At 37.2% G+C, this 18,696-nt stretch overlaps 1 protein-coding gene across 8 annotated transcripts in view; it reads right to left on the reverse strand.

The window, feature by feature from the left end:
• Nucleotides 1-18,696, reverse strand: part of ANKS1B (ankyrin repeat and sterile alpha motif domain containing 1B) — a 433,040-nt gene that overhangs the window by 15,148 nt on the left and 399,196 nt on the right. For all 8 annotated transcript variants that reach the window (XM_068668850.1, XM_068668849.1, XM_068668847.1 and 5 more), the window contains 2 exons: nucleotides 14,120-14,248; nucleotides 9,754-9,825 (listed from right to left, as the gene is read on the reverse strand). In XM_068668850.1, the coding sequence (XP_068524951.1) occupies nucleotides 9,754-9,825; nucleotides 14,120-14,248 (201 nt within the window). The remainder of the gene's footprint in view (nucleotides 1-9,753; nucleotides 9,826-14,119; nucleotides 14,249-18,696) is intronic.

The following is an 18,696-nucleotide window of genomic DNA, read 5'->3' on the forward strand; positions in this document are numbered from 1 at the left end:
CTCTCTCTCTTACCTTCTTGCTGTTATATTCGTGACATGAGATACCCCTGCAGCTCTCCAGGCCTGCCAGTCTGATGTTATATCAGTTATATTTCTAACTGTCTGCGCTTCCTCCAATGTGGTTTCTACCGCAACCTGCTTTACACATGAATTAGCACTGAGGTTAATTCTGCATTCCCTTAGTGCCAGGTTCTCTTACCTACATTTTATATCTTTGTATAAAGCTATTTTTCTTTTATGCTATTCTACCTTTGTGTGCCTTCAATGTGAGACATGCAGCTAAGATGCTTCTTGCTGAATGATTGCGAAAATATTTGGGATAGACGTAAATTCTCTGCAGAAAGCCTATTGATTAGTTTACAGATTAAATTTACTAAAAAAAAAAAAAAAAGGAAAAAAGAAAAAAAAGAGAGAGAGAGGAAGAAAAATAAGTATGACATATCTCAGAGCTGATTTGAATTCTTTAAGGTGGGAGGCAATTACAGAGAAAACTGTTATATACAAAACAACTGTAGATAAATAATGTAGATGAAGTTCAGAGAACACTCAGTCATGGTAATTTCTGCATGTGATCATAGAGATCAATCAAACATGTTCTTGAGAGGAAAACCTAAGTTCAGATACAGTTAAATATGAAGAAATACCAGCACATAGAATGATGGTGCAAGCACATCAAAAGGTCTAGAAATACCATCCAAAAAGATCACGAGAGCAGCTGAAAAAAAAAGCAGCAGCAATGGTTTTGTATTCTTGAAAGGAAATTAAAAAAAAAAAAAAAATATGGAGATTTAAGCTTGAAAACACAGACTGTATCTAAAAGAAAAAAAAAAAAAAGGTGATGGTAATGCTAGACAGCAAACAAATAATAGCTTAAAAGAAAAAAAATGGAGAGTCCCTTTATCACATCTCATTTCTTCCTGAATCAAACAAGGCTCCATTTTTGCCAACATAACTTTCAAAGCTACAGATCCAACCACGTTCTGCAATTAGTGTCCTGTACTGTGAAGGCTAAAACCTCTAATTAAGTTTTGAAGAGAACCCCACCCTTCCATACAACGGAGAGGAATATTGCATCTCTCAGTATCAAATGACAAGAGATTCAAGACGATGTCAAGTGTCAATTTATCCTGGAGAAAGCTTCTTTTACCCAGAAGCCTAGACACTTCTTAAAAATGAAAGCTTAAATGATAAAACATTCTGAAAAATATTACAAAGTCTGAAGGAAGACACTAATCTGATTTGCATGTCTCTCAGTAGAAAACGAAATGGCATCCCTGCCAAAAAGAGAGCAAAGCACATACCTGTGTTTCTCTACAATAGATCTCAACCGACTCTTTTCATAAAATACAATTTCAATGCACACAAAGCATGACAGTGACTGCACAGAAGCTGCAGTACATACATCCATCAGAATAACAAGCAATATACCCCACATATGCTCATATCTAGGCAAAACATTCACAAATATGACAACATCACTTTAATCATCTGGCAGTGCAGCAATCATCCAACTTTTGTCCTTTCTTTCTATCCCGACAGCTACATTCAGGAGCTCTTTGTCTCCCATTTTGATTATTGTAATTATCTCCTTCCTCGCCTCCTTAGCAGCAAAATTCCTCTTCTCCTCCCATACACTATGCAAACACAGCTACTAAGTTCATTATTTTAGCTTTTTGGTCTAATTTGTACTATCTGTCACTTTCCATAAAGGTGAAGCCTCCTGTTGGCAAGGTTGTACCAGCTCCCTGAGAGTCCTCCTTCATCTAGACCAGTACTTTGTACTTTAATCATCCTCTTTATCTGTTCTACATTCACCTTGCTTTGTCTAGGGCAGACCTGATCTTTCATATTTATTGAAGGTTGTGAACAGACAGAAGACAATATCAGAGTGAAATAGCTCATCAAGATGCCATTAATCTGTATGTGGCAAATTAGGAAATGAATCAGAGGCTGATTGACATTTGCAATTTATTATGCCAAACCATCTCAGCTGGTAAGAAGTGGACATTCCTTATCAACTTGCAAATCAAACAAAAACCAGAACTCGTGCAAAGGTGTTCTGGAAGATTGCAATCCAGCATACAAACACGATTTTGGGATACAGTTCTATGCTAATATGCCTGTTGCAACAAACAGTTGGGAAGTGGGGTAATATCCTTGGTAAAGTGCTATTGTGAAAAACACACAGCTCTCTTTCCCTCACTCCACTCCTAGTGATAGATTAACAGAAGTCCACATAAAATTACTCAAGAGTTTTGAATTGCCATGGTGAGCTCATACTATTTGTTTGTTCATTCCTTTTTTAATGGAGAGAGTGGCAGCCAGGAAGCGTAAGTTTTCAGAGATACAATACAAATATAATTTGCTCGGCCACTGTAACTGCTTTGGCTCTAGACTCTAGGATGTTGACAGACATCCCACAGCTTTCTTGGTCAGCTGTTTCGGTCCTCTGTGCAGGCCAAGTGGGCATCTCTGCCCATGCCTGTGACCAGAATTTGAGAAGGAGGTACACAGGCACCTGTATTTCCTTTCCTCATGCTTTTCAGGTGCTAACCACCATATCAATTCTGTTGAGGACATGATGAGGTGACAAAATATTTTCATCCATCTGTTGACTCTATGGGAAGCATATGGACCTGAGCCAAGGTTATAGGACCCACAGCTGAAGGCTGGCATAGGATGTCATGTGTATGTTGGCATATGGTCTAATGCTGCAAGGCATGTTCATACCAGAGTAGCAGGATTAGATTTCATCTGATGTAGAAGTAATCATAGTGACAGGACCCTGTTTTTGGGCAAGTGCTCACTAGCCTGGAACTGGTCATAGTTACTACGAACTCCATGGTGACTGTAACTTTGGCTCTTTATTTTAATATACAACTTTAGGAGAATCATCTGGATGAACAGCAAGTGTATTCTAGGCTTATTGCCATTGCCTGTCTCTGCCATTGCCAGAGGATCAGCTGGTCATCCACGCAGGGACAGATGTGCATGTCCTGTCTCCTCAAGTGCACTGCTCCTGCAGTGAGAAGTCTTAATGCTGCAGGGTCTGTATGCCATACAGTGAAATTTGATCTCGGTTCTGAAATACTTCCTATAGGATAGGTAGATGACAGTGTGGAAGTATACCATGTGAAACACAAGTGCCATAAAACAGGCTTGACTACAGATACAGGAAGATGGAGGAAAGCACTGCCATCCTAAATCTAATGTGACATTTGTTCAGCTTCCATAGAGCCCCCAAAAAGACATGGAGCCCCTTTTTATTATGAATCAATACCATTAGGAATAGAAGCTTCTCCTTTATTTTGATGCACTGCTGCTGTGCCAAAGCTTCTTTTGCTAATAGACTTTTCTGAAGAAAAATAATATCTCTGAAAAGAACAAGAGGATTGAGTGGTCACAGTATAGAAATAAATAAGATATTTATGGACAACAACATGATAATTCTTACAGGTTAGTGGCAAGGTTTAAATTGACCTTAGGGCTTCAGTGCCCCTCACAACTTGCTCTGCTGCATCCTCAGAGTGAGGGAACTGGCATCTGCTGGAATTCATGGTGCCTGTGAAGTCAGTGGAGAGCACCAGCCACACTGCAAGCACGTCTGACTTTCTAAATGAGCTACTGCTTTTCTGCATAATTACCTGGTTATTACAGTGCTTACTTTTACAGTAAAGGTTGGGATTTACACTTTTCTGAGTCTGCATCTGAACCCATTGCTGCCACTATGCAGGACAGTGAGAAACCCATGTCTAGCAGGGGGCTAGACAGGGAGACAGCAAGTTCAAATCTGAATGCATTTCCTAGAAGAAAAAGGGCAGTCTGAGGTTCTAGCTGTTACTTCCAATCCTGTTTATGAATTTTCCTTAATTTCACTGAAAAAAGCAAAACTACTACTCACAAGTGGACACTAAATATATTTTTATAGTACTACAAACTCTCCAGAGTGAAGCATTTCTACCCATATTTTGATTTTGAGCTAAAGGCTGTGCAGAACTGCCAGATGTTTATTTAGAATACAAACTAAGCTCCAGATAATTTAATTTGAGATCCACCCAGCCATTGTACCTACCAAATCAAATTAGTCAATGATGACTTAAAAGGCAGAGGATTTTTTCTTTCTTTCTGTGAATACAGAAATATAGACTAGCTGTTTGTTTTTAAAAAGGAAATACATGCATATACATAACATAAAATCCTAAAGGGCCTTTAATCCTTTCAAGACAGGATTGCACAGCAATACCTTGTTCTGTGCAGAACTGAGAGCATTAATCCAGCTCTTCTGAATACGCCTGAAGTATACAAAACATGGTATCTCTATGCACCTACATGCACACAAAGCAGCTGAAGAAGAAATTAAGAAGCACACAGAATGGTGTCTAAGAAAGGTGCTCACACATTCACTTGATATATTGTAGCATATGGTATAATCCAGCCCACTCTCAAAATGCTTTCACCACATCTATTTACTTTCTGACAAAAGGAATCAAGATTCTACTTTGACACCTTGACCACTTTCACATACTTATATGTGCATAGAAGTACATTTATAACTGGATTACTCCGCTTTCCTACAGTGACCAAAATGAAACCAGTTTCACTTTAAGGTTTTATTGCATATGTAATTATACTTGATCTTGCAAATACACAGTGAAAAGACATATTCAACTATGCCAACTCACTAACAACTTCATAAATAAATTTTGCATACAAGTTTATGAGCCTGTAAAATCTTAAAAATTCATCTTGGCTTTTTACTTTTGCAAACAAATCTCCTAATTCTGTTTTATACTACTTTTTAATAGCTATCTGAAGACTGTAGCTGGTAATTTTACTGTTCCATTACATACTGGAATCGACTTCACTTAGAGAATCTGAACAATTTCCCATACTGGTAGTTGCTATTAATTCTAAATGGAATCAAACTGCACACTTCAAAATATGTGTCGGTATACCACCTACTATCAGATCCATAAGTCAGTTCCTTACGTAAGGCTTATGAAGCCTTGTTAAGCATTTCCTTTTGAGTGAATCACTTTGGCAACAGCATGCATGAGATGAAATAAAAAGGCAAAGTTCACTTTTGACCTGGTAGTTTTGAAGCCAATTTTGAAAATGCAGTCTGCCTTGTAACAAATATTTACTAACTTCTCACAGTCCAAAAGGCTTAAAAATGTTTCACTGACATAATTTAATACATCTTGGAATATGATAGCATCTGTAATCCCTGTGGTACAAAACTGTTTACTTCTCTACAATTAGTGGATGCCTCCAAGCTACATCATTAATATGAACATTGCACTGGGGATGCACCTGCAACTCATCTACTTGGGAACGAGATCTCCTTGTTTTTGCAATATCTGTACAGACTCATCTGCTGCTGACAGGGCATTGCAGCCCTCCTGCATCTTGGATTCTTGTCAGCCAGAGAGTTCAAGGATGTACAGTCCTCTGAAGAACATGGGTTAGCATGACGTAGACATGCATAAGGACTAAATGTCTTTAAGACCTCCCATCTCTTCTTTTTTCCTTTTGAGTAATATCCATGTGCCTGTTTCACTGTAGGCCCTCACTGCACCCAAAGCAGTGGTGACACAAGAGATAGAGAGCTACAAGTCCCACTTGGGAGCACAGAGATCAGAGAATCTGTTCATTCTCAAATGCAGTATTGGATCCTGATGTGGTGTTTTACTGACTAGTTTCAGTGGGAATTGAGAAGCAGAAAGGGATTAGCAGAAACAAGAAGAAGGAGTTCATTTACATCAACTTCTCCTTTATGGAGGAAGGAGTAAGGAAGAAATGCCCTAGACCCTATTTCACTTTTATCAGTCACCTCTTCACTGCTTCATCTTCCTCTCCAGAGATAAGGGAAGCAGATTTTGTGACAATTCCAACTTTGACATTTTGGTCTTAAGTCAGCACATGCTTTTTGAATAGAATCTCATTGCTGGTTCCCCATAACTTTGACTTGAAATTTAAGAACCTCTTTTCTAATAATGAAAGCTTCTAAGAAAATTATGCAATGTTTGGGAAGGTGGCAGGATCCAAGAACAGAATTTCAGCTCTCTCTTGGGAAGGGGCTGATTGGTTCAGATTGTGCAATTTGATGTATGCAACATGAGTGATTTAACATCACATAAAGGAAAGAGTCTACTCTGCTGCACTTGCGCTGGTAAGCACAAAACCATTCACTTTCTACGAGGTCAAGGAATTCAGATGTGTAAATGCCAGATGGAGTCTACTGTAGAAAACAAGTCTCTTCCCAGCTGCAATTAAACTTTATTCCTTTTCTTTATTTTGATGTAAACACATTTTATTCTCTTCTTGTTCCTATGGTGATCTGAAGTCAAGGCAGTAATCTGACTGAAAACACAACTTATAATATTTCCCATTCCATGCTGAGAAAGATGAAAGCTCCTAACATCTCGAAGGCATCTCTCAAATATAATTAATAAATCTCTCCTGGTCAGGACAGCAAGATTTAATCTCCAAAAAGCAAAGGTCAGTTTACAGCAGGTGAGGAAGGGAGATAAGGAGACAGTACTGTCGACTGCAAAGGGAGTTTGTGAGAGAAAATAGCTGGAAACAAATAGGAAATCATAAAATATAAATCCATCGTTGGAGCACAAATATGTGACTGGAAAAATAAAGTATAATTCCTCTAATAGGCACAGTTCTTGCCAAATATCCATAATTTTGAACGGCTACAAGAATCTGCAATTTGGGTGGGAACAAAAAACATATATAACCCTACCACTGTGAAGAACTCAATCAAATATATCTGCATGATTTTCCTCAAACAAACCCTTCATCTGCCCTGCTGGAGCATACAGCTGTACAATGCTGAGAAGTACCGTGGATGGCCAAGAAGAGTTATTACGACAGCTATGAACATGTCTCTTTTTTTTTTTCTCTCTTTCTCTCTTTATTTCTCCCTTCCTTCCTTTTTCCTTCCTTTCTTTTTTTCTTTCTTTTTTTTTTTTTTTTCTTAGACTTTATAGAAGATTTAGGACCTCCCTTCTCTCTTAAACTATAAGTGTATATAAGAAGAATAGGCTGCTGTAAGCCTGTCTGTGGAGAGAAGCAAGGGATATCCTCATTACACTTCTTTTGAAGAATCCAAACCATAAATAGCAATAACTGAAAGTTCAGGAAGCCTCTACAATTACCAGGGAGGGACTAGCAGTCAGCAAGTTGTCATTTTTGTTGCTTTTCTGTATATATGAATGATTAAGGAAGATCAAGATTATTTTTTCCCACTGATAGGTTTTCATCCTTGTGTGCACTTGCTGACAGGAAAATGTCCAGTGAATACCAACACTATTTTGAACCGCATTAGGTTGAAAAAGAAGCAAAAATCACATTGACAGAAATACTAATTATCTAATTTTCATACTTTCTGCTTAAAAACATTATCTAGCAGACTCCAGAAAGATTAAAAATTTGCTGGAATGGACCCCAACATGATACAAAGTTACATATAATGTATTTCACCCTCAGCCTGTTTCAGACTACATCACGAAGTTCAACATGTATATTTGAAATACGGAAGTAGTAAAATAAATACTAAAATTAAATGGTGCTGTATCACATCAGTATAGCCTTGTGTACAACTTTACTTATTAATAAGAATATACGTAAGAGAATGCACAAGTGGACAAAATTCAGTACCTGAGAAGCAGTCAGATTACGTATCTAACTTTTAACCTCTTCTTAGTAAGTGAAATGTCCTTTTCAATACATTTAAAGTGAAATGTCCTTTTCAGTACATTTAAAGTAAAATATAAAATAATCCATATTTTCAACAACAACATCACACCAATACTTCAGCATGGTTTAGGACAACCTGAATGCCCAGTTCAGAGACACTGACAACGGGGGGAGAAATTTTGGAAAAAGATACATTTTTCTCACTGGTAAACTTACTCTAAGATAATTATTTTTCTCATTAAGTCAATGTTTTTTTTTTTTTTTTTTTTTTTTTTTGCTTCTGACTTGAATAAGAATATGATGAAAAAGGACTACCTTGAAAGGATAGATAAAATCTTGATTAAGAACTGTTTCATTCAAATCTCTTTGCAACAAATATAAAATAAAAAAAGTTCCTTAAACTGCAAAATAAACATTCTCACAGCATAATGGTTTCAAAATAGAATATAAAAAAAAATATATATAAGCAATACTACAATAGTGTTTATATAAGTGCCCTGTATGGTGCTACAGACTGTTTGTATAACTCCATTATTTTTATGGAAAAATTATAATTTATATTACATTTGTTTTCAAACAGTTTTTCAGGTGTGCAATTTAAATTTGCCAAGTTTAGAGCATATTTCCAAAAAAAAAAATCTTAAAAATGCTATAAATTATTAACAGTGGCTTTTTTGATGTTTAGCTTCCTAGTTCAGTCAAATAACTTACTGAAGATGTCATATGCTACTATGGTGTCAAATTCCATCCTAAGATCTGTATAAGGATATTCCTTAAAAACTGAAGTGCTACATTAGACAGTTTGAAAACTGAGTTGGAAGATGGTACACTTGCAGCCTCAGTTAATCTCCCCAGAACACGTGTATGTGACTGCAGAACTTCTCTCTGTTGAGTTGCTGTTTTTTTAAAGAGGAGTTTAAACCCAGGTAAGGAATGATTAGCATGTAATTAGCCATGGATCTTCAAGCAATCCAGTAAGCATGAATTACTGTCAGCCCTTAGCTTAAACAGCTTGTGCAGAAGTCTGCGTACTGTAGATATGTAACCAATACTAAATGGTTGTCTGATTGCATGAATTTTGCATGTCTTCTAGCTTTATAAATGATCCACATGCTACATCTAGTGTTCAGAGGCATCTTGTCTAAAAGATTTATGATCCATAAAATTAAGTCTTTCACTCTCTCATCTATACATTTTTACATCTTCAGTAGGTCATGAAACAATTATATTCTTCATTATTTCATCATGCCAGACCATGATATGCTTGCCATCTCTGTAACAGGAGTGTTTTTACTCCACTACAATTGGGAATGTATCAGGTAGCTGGCCTGGTGTTGTTTTGAGTTTCTGGCAGCAGTATATTTGTTGTAGATAGAATGACCCTCATAAAAATTTTCTACAAACCAGCATCAGCCCAAAGAGCTGCAGTATAATATATTCTTACCAAATGGATGGAAGCCTAACTGCTTTTCCACTAACAGATGAACTTGAATTGGTATCCTTTTCATCCTTTGGTCATTAAATGGGTAAATAATTCATAACTCACAATACATGGGAATACTCATGTGAGTAAAGGCACACGCATGATAATGTGATTTTAGACATCACATACGTAAAAAACAATGACCTTGGTAACATTAACATACTTACTACAACATGTTTTATATAGTAAATTCAATCTCTATTATCATATATAATCATTGTATATGTTATAGATCAATTCTGTTTATGAAAAGAAACCCATATAGTGCATTTAAGTGTGTGAAAAGTACTTTGAAGCAGTCTCAAAGATTCAAGAGGAAACAAAGGATATACATTCGCTTTTCCTAGACAAAATGCAAAATAAAGTCTACCTTCAAATTTTGGTGTTAAGTTAAAAGGCAGAGTGGGCCTCTTACTGAATGCCAATGTAAATGTAAGGGAGCCAGAAACAAATAGGTGACAAAACATTATAAAATCAAAAAAGCTTTAGTACAAGTAATTATCAGCTATTATTATTTAATATAATAAAGATTACAGAAGCAAGTTAATTTACTAACTTACCCTCATCTTTGCACATGCGTCCTGTGTTGACTCTGTGCCTCTTAACTCTTTTACCAGCATAGAACCTAAATACTAAAATAAAAATCCATTAAACTTAACATAGCTAATATTTCAGAACAAAAAACATTTTCAGAAATGCACTAAAAATGCCTCAGAAATCACAGTTCTACCAGACAATTTAATATTGCATGGTTTTAGAGTTTATCCACCCTGCCGTTCTCTGATAGATGATTTAAAATGATGTTAATCATACAATGAAACAGGAATGCACAGCAAGTGTATTAAATCAGATGGAGTCCTTTGAAACAGCACGTGAAAGTGTTCTAGCTTATAACCTTAGTCACTCAAGCAACAATGACATACTACAGATTCCATCTGAAAAATACCATTTGATTAAAAAATGGAGAGTTTGCTTTTTTTAGTTGCCATCTGCCAAACTTGTATTGCTATGTGTACAATCACGTGGACATGAAGGGCAGCAGAGTTGCTAACCTCTCTGTACTCAATCTGTAACTACTTTATGTGTAAACAGCAAACAGAGCCTGATGTCAGCAAACAGAACACAGATCTGAGCTGCAAACTAGCTTAAACCATTATTTCTTCCTAAGAAAAGACTGACCCTGAACTATTATTTCAAGGCTGTTATTGAAACTGAACAGGGTGGCAGTGAGTGCTGGGTCCTGGCTCAGCTCAGTGAAAGCCACCGTCCTCCACAATCAGCCTCCTCACCTCCGAGGGCATGCACATCCTACCTGCCTCTTCCTCACCTTGCTGATGGGGGCACTTTGAGCCCTCCCTCCTGCACCCTAACAGCAGGCTCTACTCCTCTGGATATGTAGATCTGGGGACTCAATACTTTCTCAACAAAGTGTGAGTTGCACTGGTTCCCCAGGGATGAAGTTGGCTACATCCTCACTGCTGTTCTTGCCTGTTAGAGAGTGGTCCTGTTACTGTCAACAGAGTTGTGCAAGGGCCATAGGCTGCATTTCACCTCTATACGCTAGAAGTGTGCAGATTTGTTGATGTGCATGTGTTTTGTATAGCTCTGTGCACATGGATGTTTCTGTATTTCTATATAGTGTCACATGAAGGTTTGGCTTAATCAAGGAAAGAGAAAGAGGACAGCAGACTGCCCCTTATCTTCTCCTTCCCAGGCACAGAGATGTCTCTTTGCATTCCCACTACACTTCAATGTCATGACTTCTCTTAAGTCTTCCATCCTAAGTAAGAAACTAAGTAAGTTGAAGAGAAGTCATACCACTGGTGAGAGCAGGCTAGGTGAGCTCCAGGAGGAGACCCAGCACCGTAGGCAGGAGCCTCTTCCCAGAGGATACTGCAGCCCACCACTGCTGCCTGGCCCATTTCATTCTACCACATTGACTTCCCTTGGGAATACTCTAATATGGTTTAAGTTAAAAGGCAGTAAGGCACATGGTTTATTGATGGGACTTGGTAGGTCAGGTTGATGGTTGGACTTGATGATCTTTTGATCTTGACTTGAAGGTCTTTACTACTCTAAATGCTCCTGACTCTATAACCTAACCAAACCAGAGAGTGAACCAGCTTCACCTCAAACAAGAACCGATCAAAATATAACTTCATTTACAGATGAATGTGAACTGCAAACAGAGCAGAAAGTGTACTGGTTCAACTCTCTGGTCTCTTTACCTAGACTGAGATGTTTTCTTTAGAGCCTTCAGTTCACATTGTGTACCACAGGAGTCTCTGACCTGCAAGAAAATGCATAAATATTTCAATGTAGACAGTAGCCAAGATGGTGATTAGCAAGCAACACTTTACAGAACATCATAAATGAAAGGGTGAACAACACCACTGCTATCAGATAAGTGCAGGCAGAGAGGAACAAATGAAGGGCATTCCTACAGGACCACAGATGTGAAAGATTTGTAGGTCTAGCAGATGTGATTCCAGCCGGGGGCATGATGGTGACATGAACAGGGCTTTGGGCATTAATTTGATGGGATGGCTTGATATCACCCTTACAGACAAGCAACTGATTTAGAACAAGCTCAGAAATTAGAAAATTAAATAAAAGCCTGTGGAGTTGAATTGTATCTTTCTGTAAGTCCTTTGCTGTCTGACCTTTGGAATCCTTAGCCTTCTCTGAGAAGGATGCAATTTAGTTCTTCAATTTTATTTATTTATTTATCAAATGCGCTATGGCAAAACAATTTGGGATTGCTTGAAAAGCTTGAAAGCTACCAGTTGGGCAGGCATCATGGAAAAAACAAAACAACAAAACCAACCAACCAACCAACCAAACAACAAACACAAAAAACACACTAAACTGCTTTTGAGCTCCCAGCAGAAGAGGAAGAAAGAGAAGACCTGGGCAGCTCTGATACCACGTGCACGGTGGCAAAAAGACTCAGCTGCAGGCATTCAAAAATGCTTCCCAGATTGGACTGAAGAACTGACAAACAAATCACAAAGCTACTGCCCAGGTAGATGTCAGAAGACTCTGAAATTCTTTGAGAGAATTTTGATTTCCTTTGACTTGCTTTGCTTTCAGAAACGTTCCTTCTCAAAGACCCAGAACATGTGGGAGCAAAGTAGAGGATATCAGTTCAACTGAGTGAAGTGAGATACAATAAAAAGTACCTTTCGTAACTTCCAAGCCAGTGTTATACTCTATAAAGCTGAGGTTGTTACAGCTCAGGAAGCTAAGACAGTTCATTGATGCATGGTCCTTAGGGAAGGAAGATGTCTCCTTCACCACTGCTAACTTGGATATTTTGATAGTCCCTTTTTCCTGTTAATCCCAACTTAATCACTTCAATGATCAATATGCCTATCAATCTAGTGCTAAAATTACATCCAATTATGAATTTATTGCTGGATCAAGGAATGAGTTAAGAGTCCCTCTTCAGATAAACCCATTCACTATACCAAAAACATTAAGAAAACTTGAAGTCATTAAGCTGCCTAATGAATTTGAGGTGCTGCACAGGAAGAGAGAAGGCCCAAGAACAGGTGAGGTGGATTTTGACCATGTCTTGCTGAGGAAGTTGGGAGGTTCCTGTTACTGACCAGGGACATTACTCCATTTGTGGTAATTTCTACAGCATGAAGGTCTTATGGAAGATACAGATGCATTTTAGTGAGCCAGGCCTGTAACAACCCTTCTGCCCCTCCTCAGTGGGATCCAGGCTCTCACTTGTGCTTATTGAGTTCCTTATTTATAGCTTTCTGAATTATGTTTTAAACAAAAAGTACCACAAAAGTACCCTAGTGCTTGGTGAACAGAGCATTGTCCTAAAAAGCACTCTGGATCTAAGTCCCATCAGGTGAAGAGGATCTAAAACCCATATCCTGGACAAGTGGTTAACCTCCAGCTGCTATGCTAAAGGCACAAAAAATATTTAGCCCCTTTCCTTTTAAAAATATCAGTCTTGCTTTATTACTTGCCCTCTTCTAAAGAGGATGCAGCTGTGTGGATACCAAGTAGATGGAAGCATCTTCAGCAACTTTACCAGTGCTTTCCAGTAAAGCTAAAGGGGAAACATAACAGTTTAAATAGGTAGGCTGAGGCACCTCTTGAGATCTGCAGAAGAATGAGCTGCCCTCCATTGACACAGCAAACTCAAGGCTTCAGAAACGTGTTTTTCATTTAAAAGTCTCCCAATATTTTTTTTTTTTTTTTTTTATATATACTTCAGGAGACCTTCCCCTCCTTCACAAGCATGCATAACAGCCAAAGAACACCAATCATCCTTAGCTGTAGAAAGAAGCTCCATTTCTCCAGAAATGGAAGTGGGAATGAGTTACAGCTACTGGGAGGTAAAAATAAATACTCCCTGCCCTGAAGGAACTGACTGCTACTGGTACTTTAAGTCATCATCAGTTTAGGGGAGGCTTGAATGTGCCCTCATCTCACAGTAAATGCTGCCTCAGACCACGGCCTCCAACTTCCCCAACTTCAATTCCCCAAAATACGTGTAAAAATTCAGGCAAGGCAATACTCACTTTAGATAATGTGCACTAAACATTATGGTATGCATAAGGATCTCAATATTATGTTGTTTTATTATTTGTCACATAAACACCAGACATGCATTTTTGAAGGAGTGTTTTCTCTCACTGTCATTTCTACAACGCTTAGCTACTTATTCATAGTGTCATTTCCCTAACACTATTGCTACATGGGCTGCAATATATCAGAAAATTCATAGCAAAAATTACTGTGCATGCTTGTTTCTCATTTATTATAATTACAGTATTGCAGAGGAAGTGGTTTGTTTCATTAAAAGTGATTGACAAAATATTATAAATTGAAAAAAGGTTATCAAAATCTAACATTAATATATTTACTCCAAATCAAACCACTAAATTTATAAACACTTACAAATGCTTTATAATCGCAAGATTGGAAGATGAGTTTCTCTGGATGATGTTGCCAGTATTGTACAGGTGTTGATGCTGTGGCTTCATTTGGAGGTCGCAAGGTAATTGAAGGCTCTCCCCAGTCTCCTGTCTGAAAATCAGATGCTCAAGATATAAAAAAGTTGCAGAAATTCACTATAAAGTAGCCTTCCATTGTTGTGATCAATTAACACTGACATATTTTCTACATATAAAGCCATGTAGAAGTTGTACTCACTTATTTTAGTTACAGCATTTTTCATGACTTAATTTATAATCCAAACTCATCTGCTGTAGTGTTTAATGATGCTTTAATTAAATCTATTTACCTTTAGAATAAAATCATTATGCACCAGAAATCTTCCTTAAAAATAACTGTTTACAATATACGTATGAGGATGAGAGCACTTGAAAAAAATCATGAGATGCACAAAAGTGCCATTCACAAATTCCGCTAAGTGTTTTACAAGCTTTTTTAAACAGCTAATAAGTCTTCCATTACCCAGCATATACAACTGATAACTAACTTTCCTAAATGGCCAAATAACTGAGACTTTGCCTTTATCTGAAGACATATTATACATTCTTCGAACATATGAGACATTCTTTAGTCTATTTATGAATATTTACTTTGACCACTTTCTCTTGATGTCTCATTGTAGAATTACTAACACTGCCCTTCCATGTGCATCATTCTCACTGATAAATGATTGTCTTCCTAGAGCTTTCATCTCCCTTCTTTCCTCAAGGAACAAGGGCAGGACAGTAGCTTGTTGTCAACCCCCTTCACAGGGCACTCTTCTCCCTTTCAACAAGAATCAACACAGGCATCTGTACAGGAATCACCATGGCACAGCAATTCTGGTATGGGTCTCATCTGACCACTCATATTTTGGACATGGCTTTACTGGACCTGGACTGACATTTGGGCCCTCTGAACCCTTTGAGTCTCCCTCCACCCATAGATGGCGTCTTTCTCCTCTTCCCAACCTTTCTTTCCTCTGACACCGATCCCACTCATCCCTTAGCCTATCCAGTCTGGTCTCTCTGAATTCTGCTCCCCTTCTTTCTCTGACTTTTGGGATCAGATCTCTCCTTCTTGATCCTTCTTCCTCCTTTAGTTGTTCTTTCTCAAACTATTTTATCCTCTTCTATGAGTCTTTCAATTTGGACTATGCTACCACTTTCTTTACCTGCACATATCTTGTGAATTTTCTGTGTATGTAATATTGCTAAAATGTGTGTTGAAACTAACAAGGAATCACCATTTCACACAAAATATGGCTAGAAGTTAAGACTTTTAAAATAAGAAGTAGTTAAGCATCAAAAACACATGAAAACAATTCGTATTAAAGACATTCAAATGTCTGGCAAACTATCACATCCTACTAATTAAATCAGGACAGAGTAAACAAAACAAGTACATCATTTTCATGTGTCACAAAATAATGAAATGACACACATTTGCACAACTCTGCAATGAAAAGCAAGAGATAAATCTGGAAACAGCAACATTACCCTGCCAATATGGTAACTTCAAGCAAGTGAACATCATAAAACAAGTCGAACCTACTTTATGTTGACACTATTAGTACATCTACAAATTATACAGCATTGTAATTTCAGTTTTGCCTACTTAAGTTTTTTATATGCTATGGGATCTAACTTGAACCTCAAATTTTGAAAGGGAAACATCAGCAGTTGCTCAAGTTTTTAGCATTCTTTATCCACGGAAATTAATCCTTCTGACCACTAATTTATAAAACCCTTCATCATAATTAATCTGCAGTGAGAATTTGATTTCTTTAAGAAACAGTTTTTCTTATAAAATATGGTTTCAATCATATTACAAGGAGTAAGAATCTGTATCCTTATTAATACCATTTGTATTTGACTACAAAAGATGGACTGCATCCCTCACAAATTTCCACAGCATGCTCAGCTGTCTATTATGAAGTGTTCAAGGCTGTAACTAACAGAACACCTGAAACAGTCCTTTCTTCTAACAAAGATATACTCCTGCATGTTCTCTGTAAGGAAAGAGATCTCAGGAGATATATCCTAACCATTTAGCAAAAGGTTATTACGATGGAACAGGAATAAATTCAGAATACAGCAGCTATAAAAGTACATCCTTTGACCATCTGTTTTTCCACCGAAGAAGCCCAGGGATGGCAGTCAGGGAGGAGCAGTATTTCTACATAATAAGTGACATTGGGTAGTGCTTCAAACCCTTTTGTTGCACTGGTCTTGAGTATAGAAAATGGATGCTACTGGCAAATTAAGAAGGGTACTTAAGGACTAAAATGAACACAACATTTTACAAATTTAATATCTTTCATGCAAAGGGGAGTCAATGCACGGAGAACTGCATCCCTTCTGTCTGTAAATGAAGAGCGGTGACAAGAGAAACAGTGATTACCTTTCATATTGGTTCAATTTTATAAAGGAGCTAGGAAGCAATAATAATAAGGAAATCAGAAATAATCTTCAATCAGGCTAATAAAAGTAGTGTATAAGAAACTTAGAGAGGGACTGTGAGGAGACTGTTGATTTGTATCCATCATTTACTCTATAAATACATACAGTCATCCAAGTATCTCCTCCTTTTAAATTAGACAAAACAGAAGTGATAAGATTGCTATACATGTCTCTAGGATGATCTAAATACACAATATCACTGAGATTAAGGGAAGGTAGAGAGGTGGGATTTCTGCAGTTCCTGACAGACAACTGCAGCTGAAGACCTTTCATGTACCCTGATGTTTCTTGCAGAGGGAGCAGATACTAAGAAAAGCAGCATAAAATTAAACATCATAGGTAGTATATTATTATGATAGATGAAGAAGAACAGCTATACATAGTCATAAAAAATCTCTTTGTAACTGTATAACAAGTGCTTTTATATTCAGTTTTCTGGTCTCATTTCCTTTTATTCATTTCTTACCAAACTCCTTAGATTTTTAGACCATACTACGGCTACTTTTCAGTATCTACTCAGACTGAGTTACAACAAGGTACTCTCCAAAGACCAGATCCACGAGTATGTTTAAAAATGTAATTCCCCATCTAATTTTTATTTTTATTTTTTTAATTGAAGGGGAAGAAAGCATTTAAACTGCATTAAGGCAGCTAAAATATTTTCATAAATTTGGGCTTGAAAACCTCTGCAGGAAGAAGTTCTTCAGCTGACTCACACCACTCAGATTCTAAAATTCTGAGATTTAGGATGATTATGATTGTGTCATGATGGCAATTAACTACAGTTTAAACACAAAGGTGCAGAAACAGCTTTGACCTAGAGAAGAGTTGGGATGACAGTTAAGTCTGGGGTAGAAAAATATGAATTGTAAATCTGAGGAATTGGTGTGGAACAACTCTATATTGATGTATGGAGATTCAGGTCTTTAATAAGCACCTGGAACACTTTCAAGCATTATAGAAATGTTCGGAAATTGTTGTACCAGACCAACTATAATATTTGATTTAGTTTTTAAAAATACATATCGTTAGATAAGAACTTTCTTATTTGAATATTTAATTTGCAATATATATTTGCAAGAAATAATCAAACATTTAAGCTTATGTATTTTTTATGAGACTATATACGTATGGAGATTTTAATCTATCTGATGAAGTAGAAAGGGAAGAGAGAATTTATTCCTCTTCTCAGTTTGCATCTCATCAGGCAGCTGTGCAACTTATCACGTGGTTTTTACTGTGCTGCCTGTGGTCTGGTGTTTCATGTTTCTAGCCAGCATCTTTCTTCTCACTGGCCTTAGTCACCTTGACAAAAAAGATTTTTTGTTCCACATTTGCAGATAAATAATTTACATACCAAAGCCATCTTAAGTAAGGTGCCAAAATGGGTGAGATTCAGTGCTTTTACAGTGACAATTTTTAACCATAAAGGTCATAGCCTTAAAGACCAATTTCTCATGCCTTTGCAGTGCTTCACAGGCCTGAAAACAGGCAGATGTGCACTTCTTAGGACTCATATACTTCATGTCAAATGAATTGCTGAAGCAGATTACTCCTATTAGGTAATTTCTACAGTTGTAGCACAGGTTATTCTAATTCATCCAATTCTGTGAGAACCATATTTGACTCATATTAAAGGCACCTGGATGCAGTAGTAGTTACAGGTAAGAAGTCATCTGACTACAACTTCTATAAAATCTAACATCTGCCTCATCTTTTTATTAAAATGTCAAGTCAAAAAACTCCATGCTATAGAAAAAAATTAGGCCCAGTTTTGATTGGCATGAATGTATTCATTTTTAACAAGGCCTACATCTTATAACTCTTCACCTGTTAAAGCCTCATGCCTAGTTATGGTAACGTGCATTAGTTGTCATGACAACAATAAATTGGAGCACACAGATATACTGCTTTTCGCTGAAAAATTAATAATTTTCTCCCTGTAAGAATTTTAAATGTTCTGCAGGCCAGTCAAATCCTAATTATTTCCTTATTATTAGTTCCTAATCTATCTATCTAGATATTTTTGAAATAATAGAGATGGGTGTGTGGTGTACCTACCTTTTAAAAGACTCTAAA

The sequence above is a fragment of the Anas acuta genome, chromosome 1 (assembly GCF_963932015.1).
Source record: "Anas acuta chromosome 1, bAnaAcu1.1, whole genome shotgun sequence".
NCBI lineage: Eukaryota > Metazoa > Chordata > Aves > Anseriformes > Anatidae > Anas > Anas acuta.